The sequence below is a fragment of the Mytilus californianus genome, unplaced genomic scaffold (genome assembly GCF_021869535.1).
Source record: "Mytilus californianus isolate M0D057914Y unplaced genomic scaffold, xbMytCali1.0.p SCAF_3, whole genome shotgun sequence".
NCBI lineage: Eukaryota > Metazoa > Mollusca > Bivalvia > Mytilida > Mytilidae > Mytilus > Mytilus californianus.
In genome coordinates this window covers 51,047,491-51,064,918 of record NW_026262679.1, presented here as the reverse complement: position 1 = coordinate 51,064,918, position 17,428 = coordinate 51,047,491, and the positions used below count along the sequence as shown (strand labels likewise).

The 17,428-nt window shown below is 31.7% G+C and overlaps 1 protein-coding gene across 7 annotated transcripts in view; it reads left to right on the top strand.

The window, feature by feature from the left end:
- LOC127734821 (ankyrin repeat and death domain-containing protein 1A-like) overlaps positions 1 to 17,428 on the top strand; it is a 162,458-nt gene that overhangs the window by 22,278 nt on the left and 122,752 nt on the right. The window contains exon 1 of one of the 7 annotated variants that reach the window (XM_052244859.1): positions 6,008 to 6,037. The exons of 5 other annotated variants lie outside the window; for them this stretch is intronic. Coding sequence is in view for 1 of the 2 variants with exons in the window: in XM_052244857.1 (XP_052100817.1) it covers positions 6,262 to 6,289 (28 nt within the window). In the remaining variant the exon portion in view is untranslated. Of the gene's footprint in view, positions 1 to 6,007; positions 6,038 to 6,136; positions 6,290 to 17,428 lie in introns of those variants that run through there. One more of the 7 variants, XM_052244857.1, reaches the window with a different exon arrangement.

Below are 17,428 nucleotides of genomic sequence, written 5' to 3'. Positions count from 1 at the left end.
ATCTATAAGGACCAATTTACTCAACTTTATAGTAAATATGTAACAAATTATCCAGTTACAACGACTCTTACTGTCCCATATGAGTATATTTAATGGCTTCCATTTACTACGTGTTCCCTAGACGAACTTACCATTTCGGTAATGATCCGTAGGATTTATCTATTATAGTCATAATAACATTTAACTATGCAATTCATTGGTATTGAGTAAATGCTATATTATTTTCACAAAAAGGCTGGCTGCAAAAATATTTAGTGAGAAGATGTCCTATATACGATGCATACCTATGTTAACTGTCCATGTTACCCTTCTGTTTTAACCTTGAAAAGGTTTGGTTTGCTGCGGCGAATAAGTAATAAAAAAGAAACGTAAAAACCAATGTCGGTAAAACGTACATTTGAGCGACAGAAGAAGTACTACAGACCAAATTAAAATTAATATCCCACCTCCCAAAAAATGAAAAATGAAAAGCTTTCTTGATAAATCATTGTGCTTAAATTTCATTAAAACGTTATTTTTTAAACTTTAAGATACTACTTATTTCAGTCCTTAATGAGTAATTGTTTCAAGATTTTAATTAGCCAGTTTTTTGTTTGTCTATAATCATCTTGTTTTATGGGAATGTCTATATTAAAAGAAAAAATCTGACTAATCACGTGATACAGATTTCAGTGCACGAACCCAAAAGTTTGGGGAGTCAATTTAGTAAATAAACTCACCATAGATACCAGTCTTAAATTTTGTACGCCAGACTCACGTTTTGTCTATAAAAGACTCATCATTGACGCTCGAATTTAAAATGTTAAAAAGGCCAAATAAAGTACGAAGTTGAAAAGGATAATTGATGACCCAAAATCCAGAGAGATCTTGCCAAATACAGCTAATCTAATCCTATTCTTCGAGCAGAACATCCATATTTCGAAAAATTCAAATTTTATAAACAGTTTATTTATAATTATAACCATATTAATGATAATTTATATCAACACAGAAGTGCTGACTATTGGGCTGGTGATTCCCTCGGGGAGGAAACCGATCCACCAGCATTGTCATCCACCCATTTGTTGTAAACTGGTCATAGATACCAGGCTTAAAATTTTGTACTCCAAACTCGCGTTTCATCTACAAAAGACTCACAAGTGACGCTCGAATCAAAAGAGTTAAAAAGGCTTAATAAAGAACGAAGTTGAAGAGCATTGATGACCCAAAATTCTGAGAGGTTTTGCCAAAAACAGCTAATGTAATCTATTACTGCGGTAAAACATCCTTAGCATTTCGAGCAAGTTTTATAAAGAGTTAATCTATAATCATGACCATATCAATGATAATTCATGTCAACACAGAAGTGCTGACTACTGGGCTGGTGATAAACATTGAAGAGTATATTATAAAGATCCTCAACAGAACAGCCAAAATCGTCAATGGTGACCTTTGCCTGAACAATGAGCAAAACCCATACCGCATAGTCATCTCTAAAAGGCCCCGAAATGACAAATGTAAAACAAATCAATTATTTAGAAAACAATGAACAAAAAATAATTATAATATACAGCAACAAACGACATCCCCTGAATTACAGGCTCCTGACTTGGGACAGGATATGTCTGTCTTCCAATGAAAATATAATATTCATGTGCAAGTTGAATTAAATGTATTCTGAAAAGAATTAGCATATTAAGTTTAATTAAAAAAAACTAAATATATTGCGTGTTATAACTTATTTCTTTACATGTCATATATTTTGCATGAGTACTATAATTCGCTTGGCTTGGATAATTTATTTTCCAAAACACCTGACTTATCACCAGCCAAGTACATAATGAGATAGTCAATCGGTAATAAACCATAGGGACTGCTTGTTTACGGGTCAAATAGATAGCTCACTATCGTCTACATGCCTTTCTAAATAAAACCTTGTACCCCCATCACTTTTATCCAACCCCCATTATAATAACAGCCCATCTGTAATCAAACAACATATAAAAATAACTGTTCCGTGACATTACCTGGTCTTAAATTTCAAGACTAAATTTGCAAGATTTTTATTCGCTACGGAATTTCTTTTAGTATAAATTGCGCACATCTTGTTGGTGATTTTTTATTTTATTGCTTCGGGTTGTCTCTAAATGAGAAAATTAAGACAGGTCAAATAAAAAGTATGATAAATCTATTTATATACTGCAGCTAGTAGTGTTTATTTCCTAAATATAGTAACAAAGCTATATTTTGTGCAATGTCAATTTCATCATGGAACACTTTTTCCACAATCAGGGGTTCATTTAGGGATGAAAATAAGTTTGAAATTTGTGGTACAATTCAAATAGCTATGAATGTATTAATTTAAGTTGCAGTATAAAAACAATATTAGGTCAATGTCAGAAAAATATAAACTTTTTTGTATTCGACACAAAACTGCGGAAGGGCTCGGTAAAACCTCGCCTGTCCCTAGTTTCTCAGCCTCATACAAAAAAGTTTATATTTTTCTGACATTGACCTAATATTGTATATTGATATTCTATACATTTGTGACAGGTACCTTGAAGCTGTATATTCAATTGTCACGTGGGATGTTCTGCAAAATCAATTCGGAAAATTACTTTTTGAAGTTTTTCATCAAATCATAATATAAACTGATTTTACCGTATTTATTATGCACTTCCGATATTTTAATTGTCAATTTATTATTATGGGTGTCCTGGAAAATTAGTTTAACTAGACCAGATGTTGTGCCTGAAACAAATTTATGGTTCTCAAGTCCGTATGTTGTTCTGAATTTTCGCCTTTTTCTGTTCTTTTTTAAGCAGGCGAGTTCGTGATTCGGGGTGCTGTAATTTACTTTATTTTTACTGGTAGCTGTTATTTTGCAGGGGTTTTGATATCTTCCATATCCCTTATTTTCTTTTTGGTACATTAGCCAGTCTCCCTGTTTTTCTAAATGTTTCCACGATTGTGGTTCGAACCTACTACAACTGCATACACTCGGTATACTAGCATCCTCACATTAACCAATCGTTTACCTAGTAAACTCTACTGACTTTTCCATAGTGTGTATTTGTGCTATAAAGGTTTACAAGTTATTGAATATAATTTTCTTTCCTCGCCGACAATAAATGGCATTGTCTGGATTGATATTCTCGCTTATGTAGACTTGACTATATAATAAACGCTCTCGTGAGGTTTTCAGCACGCAAAAATACATTCAACATAACGGTTATTGAAGAAAAGGTACCTAAGGCGGATACTTGTAATCCCAAAACGTAGTTAAATTATGCCAAATTATGTTCTTTAGCCGTTAAATGTTGTTATAACGTTTTAGGTGTACGGACTTACAAAATATGAGTTCCATAATTCTTGTGAAGGACGAGGTTGATAAAGAGGGCGCGGTTGAAATCTGTAGGTATTTTGTATTTTTTCTCGTTGTTATGTCTGACTGTAGTTTTTGTTGTTTGGAACAGATAGAAACGTTATATTTCGAGGGTTTCATTTTGAATTGTAAATATCGTAACATTAATTTAAAGCTCTATCATTACAAAAGTTATCTCAATTGTGGAATATGTTGGATCATATTTCATGAAAACTACTTATCAATCATTCAAATAAATATTTTTCTGCTGATTAATTTTGGAGATGATTATTTACATTATTAGATACATGTATGTCTCGCCCCTGAATTCACAATTTTTTAAAGAAAGTTTTTTTTTGTTATAATTACTCGACATCTCTTTGAAATGATTTTGAATGACACCATTTCTCGAATTTACCGGTTCTCCATTATGATGTTTCAGAATCTAAAGCCACATACTCAGTGATTTTTAAAATCAAAGTTAGATGTTAAAAAGGCGTTGTTAACAAATTATAAATGTACAACGTTTTGGAGTACACTTTTCGAAATTTTGCTCAATGACAGCATTACAATAGAAATTCTCCAATCTCTTTGCAACTAGGCGACCGTTAAGAACATTTTTTTGTAACTAATATCAATTTCAGATTTAATATATATCGATTCATTTGGAAATGTTGAAAGAAAAACAATTACAGACTACGTCGTTAATCAGCTGTGGGTTACCGCAGGCGACAATTGAAATAGCACTTATGTTAGTACTTTGCAGATACATTTGCGCTAGAAATTAAACACTTCGTTCTAATTCATATATATGTTAGCTCTGTCAGTAGAGGCTGAACTGAAACCTTAATTGATTCGAAAACTAAGAATTTCTCTTCTCACTTTGTTTTTCTTTTCTTTTCTAAAACTAGTAGTAATTAATATTTTTGGTTTAAGGGGACAAGCACCCTTTGAATTTCAAAATTTATACTAATCGCATTCAAATATATTAACTTTTGTGCGTCTCATGGAACCGAAAAATAGCCTTGTAGATAGTCCTAAACCATTTAACAAACTTGATCACTGTTGTACGAAGCTGTTTCATGTTGTAATTGTTAAACGTAAGAGGCAATTGAAAAACGAATTCGGATGAACTTAGATGAACCAACAATAGGTGACTATACGGTATAAGTTTTGGTCATTGTTGAAGATGACCTATAGTTGCTTACACATCATCTGGACTCTAATGAATAGTTGTCTCATTGGCAATCTTACCACATCTCCTTATTTTTAAAATTATCAAGGTATATTAGGAACCCCCCCCCCCCCCCAAAAAAAAAAAAAAAAAACAACAAAAAAACGTCTAGTGTCATGGCTTTCAAATGTTTAGGTTTGAGCGTTCCCGATGAAGCGCCTCGGACGTGTTCCTGATGAAGTGCCTCGGACGTGTTCCTGATTAAGTGCCTCGACGTGTTCCTGATGAAGTGCCTCGGACGTGTTCCTGATGAAGTGCCTCGGACGTGTTCCTGATGAAGCGCCTCGGACGTATTCCTGATGAAGCGCATCGGACGTGTTCCCGATGAAGCGCCTCGGACGCACGAAATTTATAAAGTGAACTTTGTTTCATTGAATGACTCCCTTTTATTGAATTTCAACATATTTGAGGGACATCTATAAATTAGGTATATGATTGGCGATGCATTCCTTAAAATACTGTAATTTGTTGCCTGGCACAATATGAAACTAATATGAATATTACAAACATTTATATTAAGGGACAAAAATATAACGACAAATTACTTTGCCATAGTCTCTACCTGAATTTTGATTTAATAAAGTTGATTTTTAACACTGAAAAATGTTCGGGGATAATTATTTTATTTATTTAAATAAAAGATCTATGAGAACCTCATTAGACAGCAATCCATCAATACAATAAAATGAAAGAAAATCTATTTTAAATGTCAAGTTTTCCTTTCAGAAAAAAAAAATCCAATTTTGATATGAAATAGGATTCCTATAATAAATTTCTTTGAATAATTTAGCCTCTAGATCGACAAATGAATTTCAATAAGGATCGTCTGGGCAGCCTGGAATTGTTTCTAATACGGTAAATTGAAATAAATGGTTGTTTGACTGGATAATAATTGCCAACATGTGCTTTGTACAAATAAGAGTCACAGTTTAATTGATACAAAACATATACTGATGTCTTTCGTCTATGATCTGGATATTTGATAGAGAGTAGAGATTAAAGCAGATGTGTATTGAATCATAGTTTAAAATATCATATAAATGGATCCAAACCCCTGACTTTTTACTGAATATGAATTTCATTTTGATTATTTATACCCCAAAATCCAATTTAATTTTAAAAAGTGAACCATATTTCTTCGTAAAAATTACTGACTCTCAACAACTTTGCCTTTCTTTTCATATATCAAGTGGTCAAAATATGCAACATGCAATTATCCTATCTGATACCCCCTTTAAAAGAATGAAAACAATTCATGAAAATCGTTATATCGATCTTCTTTTGTGTGATGCATAATACATTTTCACTTGATATTTTATATAAATGAACATTTAGCATCAATTATTTTACTTGTGTGTCACAGGTTTTATAAATTAATCTGTAATCTCCAATTAGCCCTGACTGACGACGTTATATTCCATTACCTAATGTTACAATAACAGCGAGGCTGTGATTTTTAGGTACACAATTAATTTTATTGTTGTCGACTGTGATTAATTATCATAACCGGACCGTTTATGTCATAGCTTTCATATGTGCGTTATACATTTATATTTCATGCTGGTTTTGATGAAATTTGGAAAATTTAATTGGAACTTTTTAAAATTTCGAGTTTACAAATAATTTTATCACAATGACTATATCTGTAGACAAATGATTGTTTTGTTATTCGGACGGCAACATCATGTGGTACTCACTATACGAAGACCATAGTAAGTAACTTCCACATAAAGTTTAAGTTAATTGTTTTGTTAATAAGGGGACGATAATTTGATATTCTGAGATAGAGAGCGGGATTGAGGATTTTTTCGAATTGATTTTTCATTTTCATCTGTTGCTACAAATGCTTATTTTTTTGCCGTGCAAAAATTTATTTGCATTTTCGAGGACGATTGCTTCCTGCTTTTTGTCTTGCAGATCATTCATTTTCATCCTGTCTAATGCAAGATTATTTATGTTCAGCTCTTACCAGGCCAGGATATTCATTTTCAAACCCCCCTGCCCCCTAAAAATCACAAAATACTTTACAAGACGTAGACATATGATCTGTTACAGTATTTCGGTCAGATTGATAACCACTGACTGTGTATTGCTACAAATCGGATTCTTTTATAAACAGATAAATCGTCAGATTTTATTTTACAATTTCATTCACAACCTATCGATCATTAATGAAAGGTGCTATATAATATGCTGTCTTTGGTAATTCACAGGTTTTTTTTTAATTTAGATAAATAAATTTTACTCTTGGTGTAGCTTTGAATTGTAGAAGACGAAATTTTATTTCACCAAAGGAATCAAAGGAAAGAAATGGTGATTTAATATATGATAGACAAACGTAGAATGCTTTTCTGAAAGATCACAAATCGTTTGTCATTGTCTGCAAAATCTGAAAAATAACTTTTAATAATTTTTTTCTGAAATGTTGTATTCACTCACTTTTGTGTGTGGAAATAATTGATGTACAATACTTAATTCAGTAATATTTTACATGTTTAGTGCAGTATAGGTTATATTTGAAGTTTTATGTTATTGTGTTTTTGGAACAAACTAACTGATTGTTTATGACCGAGTATACGAATGGAAGCGAATGGACTGCATGTTTATACATTATAAGGTACATGTACAAATGTATCAATTCATGACACAAATTCCTGAATTCCTTTATTTTACCATATGTTGTGATTTCTTGACTTATTTGTCTTTTTGTCGTCTTTCATTTTTAGCCATGTTATAGTCAGTTTCTCTTCGACTTAAAAGTTTTTGAATTATTCCGCCCAGTTTTTATTCATTTTTTTATCCAATTTCAGTTGTTAATTACGTCGGATTCAAAACATCTTGTGCTTTTATTAGATGTGCATGTATGCAAGGGTTTGTGAATCATGTGATTGTCAAAAATCTTCTTTGGAACCTTGAAAACTAATCCAACTAGTTCATCATTTCCTTTGCCCTAACCAAGTCTTGAATATCACAGTCCTTCCATGTACCAAGTCAGCAATGTCCTGACTCTTGTCTGTACCAAATCTGGAATGTCATAGCTCTAGCTTGTTTCAAATCTCGAATGTCATAGCTTTTGCCTTTACCAATTCATGCAAGTCTAGGAAATCATAGCTCTAAGCCTGCTTGTACAAGTCTAGAATTTTACAGCTTTTGTCTGTATCAATCGTTACATGTTCAAATTAAATATGGAAGGTCATAGACATTATTACGTACCCATTAGTTCAAATGCAAAATATGGTACATTTATTTACCAGGGACCTTATATTTTCTATCAATCAAATTTTTGCAACTAACATCAAATTCTCCAAATAACGGAATTATTTAAGAAATGAATGCTTCTTTTTGTAATTTTATTGGGGTGTAAATATATAAAAGTGTTGACCGAAGCACATTTTTTCCGCGCTTCATTTTAAAAATATGTGCACGATCAACACGTTTACAACCCTATCAAATTACTAAAAGAAGCATTCATTTCTTATAATTACATTTTTATGCGAAGACCATGAAAAAAAAATTATCAAGTTTTTATTTTCTTTTCTTGTGCACTTTTTTGTGGAAGCACGTGTCATCACGAATGTAACATTTCATTTTGATAAGAAGGTTATTTTTTGAATGACGCGCGATTGTTGTTTGCCAATCAAACTAACGGATTCTAGTGAAACATACATGTAATGTAATCATAACTTAATAACTTAACGATATGAAACACAACAACTACTAACAAGGTTCTTGACTTCGGAAAGACACATGAAAATGTCGCTGGGTTAAATTTTTTTTTGTTAGAGCTCAACCCTCTCCATTATATTAACAAAAATTGAAGACAAAAAAAAAAAAAACAACAAACAAAAAAAAAAAAAACAAAAAAAAAACCAAAATTATACCGCATCAAAGAATAATTCTGCACTTTTAAAAAATAGTCAACATTATGTGTTGGAGTTGTACTGTTTTCTAAAGTAAATAAGACAAATCAATATTGATTCAAATATTTTAATCGGGTTGTAATCATTCGATGATATCAACTCAAAAACATGTGCATATTAGGTAATTGACTTTATGTTTGCATATTCTCTTATAAAGATTACATCATATTAGCGATAAAAGCATGAATAATTTAGTCAATTCTAGAATGTAACGACAAGTCTTAAGTCACTAACCGCAATGAAATAAAATTCATGATAGTGTTCGATTCTGAAGGTAACATATTATACACCCACACATATGTTAGTAGCAGCGATCATACAACTTCCATCTTTCATTTCTAATGGGACCACTGGTGATTGAGTTTGAGTATGAAATCCTGTGGTGGCCGGATGTTGCCATTTTACGTTCTTGCCCATGTGATATTTAATAAAGCGCTGTTACGATGCTGAAGTTTATGTAACCAGGAACGTTTTCAATCTTTCAAAAAATAAGTTTTAAATTATATCTTAAATCAACTAGACATATGCATAGTGTAGACTGAGTCTATTAATGTAATCTGGAATTAAAAATAAATTATTCTTTAAGCACTTAATATAGGAACGTGTTTTTGTTGTTGTTGCCACAATCTATTTCTACATTTGTAATTTTCCAAGTAATAAGATTACAATTGATGAAATGTTTTAATTTCTATTCGATTAGTTCAACGGAATGTATATATATAAAATAATGGCTGTCATGCGTTTTACATGACATTTTACAATGTTTCGAAAAACATAAAGCAATGCTGAAATGTCAACATCAATAAACAATGGATTTGATTGGTTCGTCACCTATTATGCTTTTGCAATATAAACAATGACATTTTGTGAAGCATACCAACAATAAGCTTTTTCCAAAATAAATTCTGTACAGTAAATTTTTCCAGTTGCAAAGGAATTCTAAAGACATATCAATGCTCTAGTGCATCATAGAAAGTATGTGATACAGATTGTACAAAGCACAGGCGCAGACATGAAACAGAAAGTATCTTTATCAAAAATATTCAATATCGACTGCTGCTAATTTCCAAACCAGACTGAGTGTTGTTTTTTTTTATTGTCCCTCTTGGGCCCATTATCACGAATAGTAATATCAATCCTTATACTGAACACGTTAATTCATTGACAAACAATTAAACGATGCATTTCTTTTTCTCCTTTAAAGAATAAATGAGGAAAAATGTTTTTTTGTCTGTTCTTTTGTGTGTGCAGATATCCACTGTGTTATCGTTTTTAATAAATTTCTACAAGAAGAATAGATAAACCAACTGCCTATTCTGATCTTATTTTGTTGTTTAGCTGCTGTTTTATTGACGTATTCCCCACAATCCACAATTTTTTTTATATTAGATGTTTATCGTCTGGTTAACGAAATGAGCGTTTAGTAGGACAAAAGTAAAATAACAAATATATATATAAAAAAAAAAAAAAAAATCGAACTCCAAGGCAAATTCAAAACGGAAAGTCCTTTATCAAATGTCAAAATCAAAAGCTCAAACACATCTAACAAGTCGAATCGAAAACAACTGTCTTTTTTTCCTGAATTTATACAGGCATTTCCTTATGTAGAAAATAGTGGATTAAATCTGGATTTACTGATACTAGAAGGACTACTTCATATCTTGATCTTTTCCTCAATATTGACACAGATGGACGACTTCACACGAACATCTATGATAAACGGGACGATTTCAACTTCCCAATTATTAATTTCCCATTTCTCAGCAGTAACATACCCTCTGCCCCTTCGTATGGTGTTTACATATCTCAGTTGATACGTTATGCTCGTGCATGTTCACACTATACGGACTTCATATACAGGAGTGTGCTCCTAACGCAGAAACTGCTTCAACAAAGTTATGAGGAGGGCAGATTAAAAATTTTACGGTCACCATCACGAATTGGTCGATTCATATGATGTGTCTTTGTCCAAACTAACTAAGGACATTTTTACCACGTGTTAGATTGTGGTTTGACATTTCGTCGTCTGATCTTTTAATTACCGAACGTGACTTATTCCCGATTGTGACTGTTTTGCTTAGTGTGAATTCGCATTGCTATAAGACGTGTCACGGTACTTTTCTATCCAAAATTCATATATTTAGTTTTGATGTTATATTTGTTATTCTCATCGGATTTTGTCAAATGTCTTATCCTTTGTAGTTGTAAATCTTATTTTTTTCTGTTGTATTCGTGTGTTATGGTAAAGATAATTAAACACCCAGTTCATTAATTTTAGTTTGGGTCAACTAAATTTAAACGATACATTTGGTTTACAGTTTGATATAGAAGAAACACCGACATAGCTAGATAATACTATTAATTATCTAATTACTACCACATTTTATATTAATTACTATTGTAATTTTCATTGTTATTAATAAATGTTAGTATTTTAAACCAAATCTTGAATTCTATCCTAATTCTATCCTATTTTTGAGAAATATCAGAAATTCAAATGAGACGTCACCTTTTTTTTTGCGTTGATCTCTTTGGCTAACTCGGCTGTGAATTTTTATGTTGTTTTATGTATCCGTTTTTATTCTGTAGTAAGTCACCACTTCGGTGTTATCATGTATATCTATTATGTAGTCATTTTTTTTTTATAAATTTACTGTTTGCAAAAGTATGAATATTCTAAATACTAAGGATTTTCTTATCCCAGATATATATAACCTTAGCCGTATTTGGCACAACTTTTTGGAACTTTTGGTCCTCAATGCTCTTCAACTTTGTACTTGTTTTGGCTTTCGAACTTTTTTGATCTGAGCGTCACTGGTTAGTCTTGTGTGGACGAAACGCGCGTCTTGCGTATTAAATTTTAAACCTGGTACCTTTTGTTAGCTATTATTCGTATGTTTCTCTGTCCTATATGTTCTCCCATTTATTTGTATTGTAGTTCTGTCATTTAATGTTGTCATTTTAATGTTATATTTAACATTGCCATAAAAGCGGGAGGTTTGGCTAGCCACAAAACCAGGTTCAACCCACCATTTTTTTCTTAAAATGTCCTGTACCATGTCAGGAAAACGGCCATTGGTATATTATAGTTCGTATCTGTGTGTGTTACATTTTAATGTTGTGTTTCTTATGTGTCGTAGTTCTCCTCTTATATTTAATGTGTTTCCCTCAGTTTTAGTTTGTAACCCGGATTTGTTTTTTTCTCAATCGATTTATGAATTTCGAACAGCGGTTCACTACTGTTGCCTTTATTTATAGCTTGCTAAACCTCTAACTTGCATGACAGTCGCATAGAATTCTATTATATTGATAACAGAGAAAAAAGGTAAAAATGTCAAAAATTGGGGTACAGCAGTCAACATTGTGTTTTAATCTAAATCACTATAAAAACAAAAAAAAACTATTTCAACAAAGAAAAACAAATGGCATATAGACACTCTATAGACAAAGTACATAAGCCAAAATGAAACATCTAAAGCAACAAACCAACCACATGTTCGCGTGTCTGTCCCACGTTAGGAATCTTTCCAATGGTTGACTTCATTCTAAATAGTGTATTGGTCATTTAGGGAAATTATTGAAAACAGGTCTTAATGTTCTCTGCTAGATTTATTTACAACTTTTCACAACTTGTGTCAACTTACAGCTTGTCTTATTGTAAAAACACATGACAGTTGTTGTAGACCGCTATACTATAATACAGAACAATGGATAACAGAAAATCTCTAAAATTACCTTACAGTACCACAGACCATATCAACCACCAATCCCGTCTCCCCCAGAAAAAAAACATTGACTGATTGTTGGTTGCGTAACGTCCAGTGGCAAATATTTCATGCATGTTCAGAACGATCCGAAAAAAAACCCCAGACATGCAAGCAAAGACAAACAAACAAAACCAATACATGGTCCAGATAACGTGACCTGCTCCAGATAGTGCGACTTTGTGCAGATAAAGATGTTGACCTCTATTAATTTTAAATATTATGTGCCGTTTGGTTGCTGTCTCATCGAAATATACCCAACATAATTCATTTCTACAATACATTGTTGTTTGTTTACTCGAGCTCGTTTGAATTGTTTTCTATTTGTCATTTCGAAGCCTTTTATGGCTGACTATGCGGTTATGGGTTTTTCTCATTGTTGAAGACCGTACGGTGACCTATAATAGTGGTTAACTTCTATGTAATTTGGTCTCTGGTGGAAAGTTATTCCATTGGCAATTATACCACATCTTTTTATTTTTTTATTTCTATTGTCTATAATCAGGCATGGGGTAATGCAAATTTGTAATTGTAATGCATGGTAATGCATTACATTTTTCCAAGTAATTGCATGTAATGTGTAATGCAGCAATTTGTGCGTTACATGTAATTGTAAGATAATGCATTACTTTAGCAAAAAGTTGTGTAATTTCATGCATTACATGGCATTACATGTCATTACTTTTTTCACATACTACATCTTTAACATATTGTTGGAGTTTTAACTAAACCAAATTTAAGATTTCTTGATTAACTAAGAATATATTAATCATTAGAATATATTCTTTATTTCATCTTATTTCATACATTTGTCTGCATAAAAAGATTGATATATGAAAAGCATAGCTGTATTGTTGTCATAAGACCAAAGAATATCTTTGTTTTGCTTAAATAAAAGATAATTAAATTTTGTTATAAAACACTAATTAGTTTGTTTAACAATCAATATTTTCACCATTTAGACAATTGTTCATTAATTAAGGTCTATGTTTATTTTATAATTAGGAAAGTAATTCACAGTAATTAAATATTTCGTTTAAAATTAAAAAAAAACAACAAAAAATATATTTATAAAAGTAAAGTCAACATTAAGTTAATATAATTAAAAAATGTAAAAGTCAAATTAAATAGACTTTTTACATGTATACTTATATTCAATTCATGGAACAGTTACTGCATATGCTAGAATCTTTTGTGACTTCTAGTTGTTTTTCAAAATGTTTAATTTTTCTATTCACTAATAGAATTTTCAAATGTAATGTGTAATTCAAGGCATTACTTTGCAAAAGTAATTGTAATATAATGCATTACTTTGATAAATGCATGTAATTGTAATTGTAATATAATGCATGGTTTGGTCAAAGTAATTGTAATATAATGCATTACATTGCAATGTTATTCGCCCCATGCCTGTCTATTAATAGACAGACGATCTATCGAATCTCGCGAAGCATTGGAGAACATCTGCCTATTGATAATGGACAATCGAGTCATGAAAGTTTAAAAGACTCTGTAATCAGTTGATGAACTTGCAGATTCACTTTTTTAGTGGTGTAGCGTTTGTCGCCGTCGGGCGAACCTAAGTATAATAATAGTATATACATGGATATACACTGTTGGCAACACAATTATCATTCTTTTATTTCAGGTATTATGTGTATGCGCAGTTAAGTATTGATGTTAGGCATATTTCAGCGTCAATTTACTAATATAAATCAACCATTCACAAATTCTGGTTTGGAGATCGAACTATCAAATTCATACACACACGAGGGTTTGAATATGGTGGTCTCCATTGAATATGGTGGTCTACATTTCTTTATTCTTTAATATTTTGGGCAATTTTTCTCTTTTCTTTATTAAATTTTGACCATTATTCTCCATTTTTTTTTATATTTTCGCATTCCACATTTGTCTTTTTTTTTTGCAAAGTTTAATCTATGCATTATTTGTTTGCATATTCTGCAATCATGGCTTATAACTATTTACTCTTTAAACCCCATCGAAACCCTTATATATAAGAATACACAAGTAAAATGTCGTATGACCTATAGTTGCTTACACATCATCTGGACTCTAACTGATAGTTGTCTCATTGGCAATCTCGTCACATCTCCTTATTTTTAAAAAATCAAGGTATACAAGGAACCCCCCCCCCCCCCCCCCCCCCCCAAAAAAAAAAAAAACGTCTAATATGGCTTTCAAATGTTTAGGTTTGAGCGTCCTGATGAAGCGCCTCGGACGCACAAAATTTAAAGAGTGCACTTTGTTTCATTGAATGACTCCCTTTTATTGAATTTCAACATATTTGGGAGACATCTATAAATCAGGTATATGATTGGCGATGCATTCCTTTAAATATTGTCATTTGTTGCCTGGCACAATAGTATACTACTAATATGAATATTACAAACATTTATACTTTGCCATAGTCTCTACCTGAATTTTGATTTAAGGATGTTAATTTTAAAACTGAAAAATGGTCGGAGATAATTATTTTATTTATTTAAATAAAAGATCTATGAGAACCTCATTAGACAGCAATCCACCATTTCAATAAAATGAAAGAAAATATATTTTAAATGTCAAGTTTCCTTTTCGGAAAAAAAAAATCCAATTTTGATATGAAATAGGATTCCTATAATAAATTTCTTTGAATAATTTAGCCTCTAGATCGACAAATGAATTTCAATAAGGATCGTCTGGGCAGCCTGGAATTGTTTCTAATATGATAAATTGAAATAAATGGTTGTTTGACTGGATGAATAATTGCCAACATGTGCTTTGTACAAATAAGTCACGGTTTAATTGATACAAAACATATACTGATGTCTTTCGTCTATCGTATCTATGATCTGGATATTTGATAGAGAGTAGAGATAAAAGCAGATGTGTATTGAATCATAGTTTAGAAGATCCTATAAATGGATCCAAACTCCTGACTTTTTACTGAATATGAATTTCATTTTGATTATTTGTACCCCAAAATCCAATTTAGTCTTAAAAAGTGAACCATATTTCTTCGTATAAATAACTTTGCCTTTCTTTTCATATATCAAGTAGTCAAAATATGCAACATGCAATTATCCTATCTGATACCCTCTTTAAAAGAATGAAAAAAATACATGAAAATCGTTAAATCGATCTTCTTTTGTGTGAGGCATAATACATTTTCACTTGATCTTTTATATAGATGAACATTTAGTATCAATTATTTTACTTGTGTGTCACAGGTTTTATAAATTAATCTGTAATCTCCGATTAGCCCTGACTGATTTTCATGACGTGATATTTCATTATAACAGAGAGGCTGTTATTACCGGACCGTTTATGTCAAAGCTTTCAAATTTACGTTATACATTTATATTTCATGCTGGTTTTGACGATATTTGGAAAATTTAATTGGAACTTTATAAAATTTTTAGTTTACAAATAATTTTATCACAATGACTATATCTATAGACAAATGATTATTTTGTTAGTCGGACAGTAACATTATGTGGTACACACTATACGAGGACCATAGTAAGTAACTCCCACATACAGTTTAAGTTAGTTGTACGATTGCTTCCTACTTTTGTGTGTTGCAGGTCATTCATTTTCATCCTGTCTTATGTAAGATTATCTGTGTTCAGCTCTTACCAGGCCAGGATATTCATTGCCCCCCCCCCCCCCTAAAAACACAAAATACTTTACTAGACGTAGACATAGGTATTTCGGTCAAACCACTGACTGTGTATTGTTACAAATCGAATTCTTTTATAAACAGATGAATCGTCGGATTTTATTTTATAATTTCATGTACAATCTATCAATTATTAATGAAAGGGGATATATAATATGCTGTCTTTGGTAATTCACAGTTTTAATTTTAAATCAATAAATTTTACTATATGTGTAGCTTTGAATTGTAGAAGACGAAATTGTATTTCATGAAAGGAATCAAAGGAAAGAAATGGGGATTTCATATATGACAGACAAACGTAGAATGCTTTGTCGGAAAGATCACAAATCTGAAAAATGATTTTTGATAATTTATTTCTGAAATGTTGTACTCACTGAATTTTGTGTGTGGAAATAATTGATGTAACATAATTAATTCAGTAATATTTGACATGTTTAGTGCAGTAGGTTATAATTGGAGTTTAATGTTATTGTGTTTTTGGAATAAACTAACTGATTGTTTATGACCGAGTACAATAATAGAAGCGAAGGGACTGCATGTTAACACATCATAGGGTACACATGTATCAATTCATGACAATAATTCCTGAATGCAAAAGTTATTTGTCATTTTAAGTGTACTGAACTAGTGGAGCAGGATTTGCTTACCCCTTCGGAGCACATGAGATCGCCCTGATTTTTGGTGGGGTTCGTGTTGCTCAGTCTTTATTTTACCATATGTAGTGTCTTCTTGACTTATTTGTCTGTTTGTCGTCTTTCATTTTTAGCCATGTCATTGTCAGTTTCTGTTCTACTTAAGAGTTTTTGAATTATTCCGCCCAGTTTTTATTGTTTTTTTTATTCAATTTCTGTTGTCAATTATGTCGGATTCAAAACAACTTGGCTTTTATTAGATGTGTATGTATGCAAGGGTTTGTGAATCATGTGATTGTCAAAAATCTTTTTTGGAACCTTGAAAACTAATCCAACTAGTTCATCATTTCCTTTGCCCTAACCAAGTCGTGAATATCACAGTCCTTCCATGTACCAAGTCAGCAATTTCCTGACTCTTGTCTGTACCAAATCTGGAATGTCATAGCTCTAGCTTGTTTCAAATCTCGAATGTCATAGCTTTTGCCTTTACCAATTCATGCAAGTCTTGGTAATCATAGCTCTAAGCCTGCTTGTACAAGTCTAGAATTTTACAGCTTTTGTCTGTATCAATCGTTACATGTTCAAATTAAATATGGAAGGTCATAGACATTATTACGTACCCATTAGTTTAAATGCAAAATATAGAACATTTATTTACCAGGGACCTTATGTTTTCTATCAATCAAATTTTTGCAACTAACATAAAATTCTCCAAATAACGGAACTATTTAAGAAATGAATGCTTCTTTTTATAATTTTATTGGGGTGTAAAAATATAAAAGTGTTGACCGAAGCACATTTTTTCCGCGCTTCATTCTAAAAATATGTGCACGATCAACCCTATCAAATT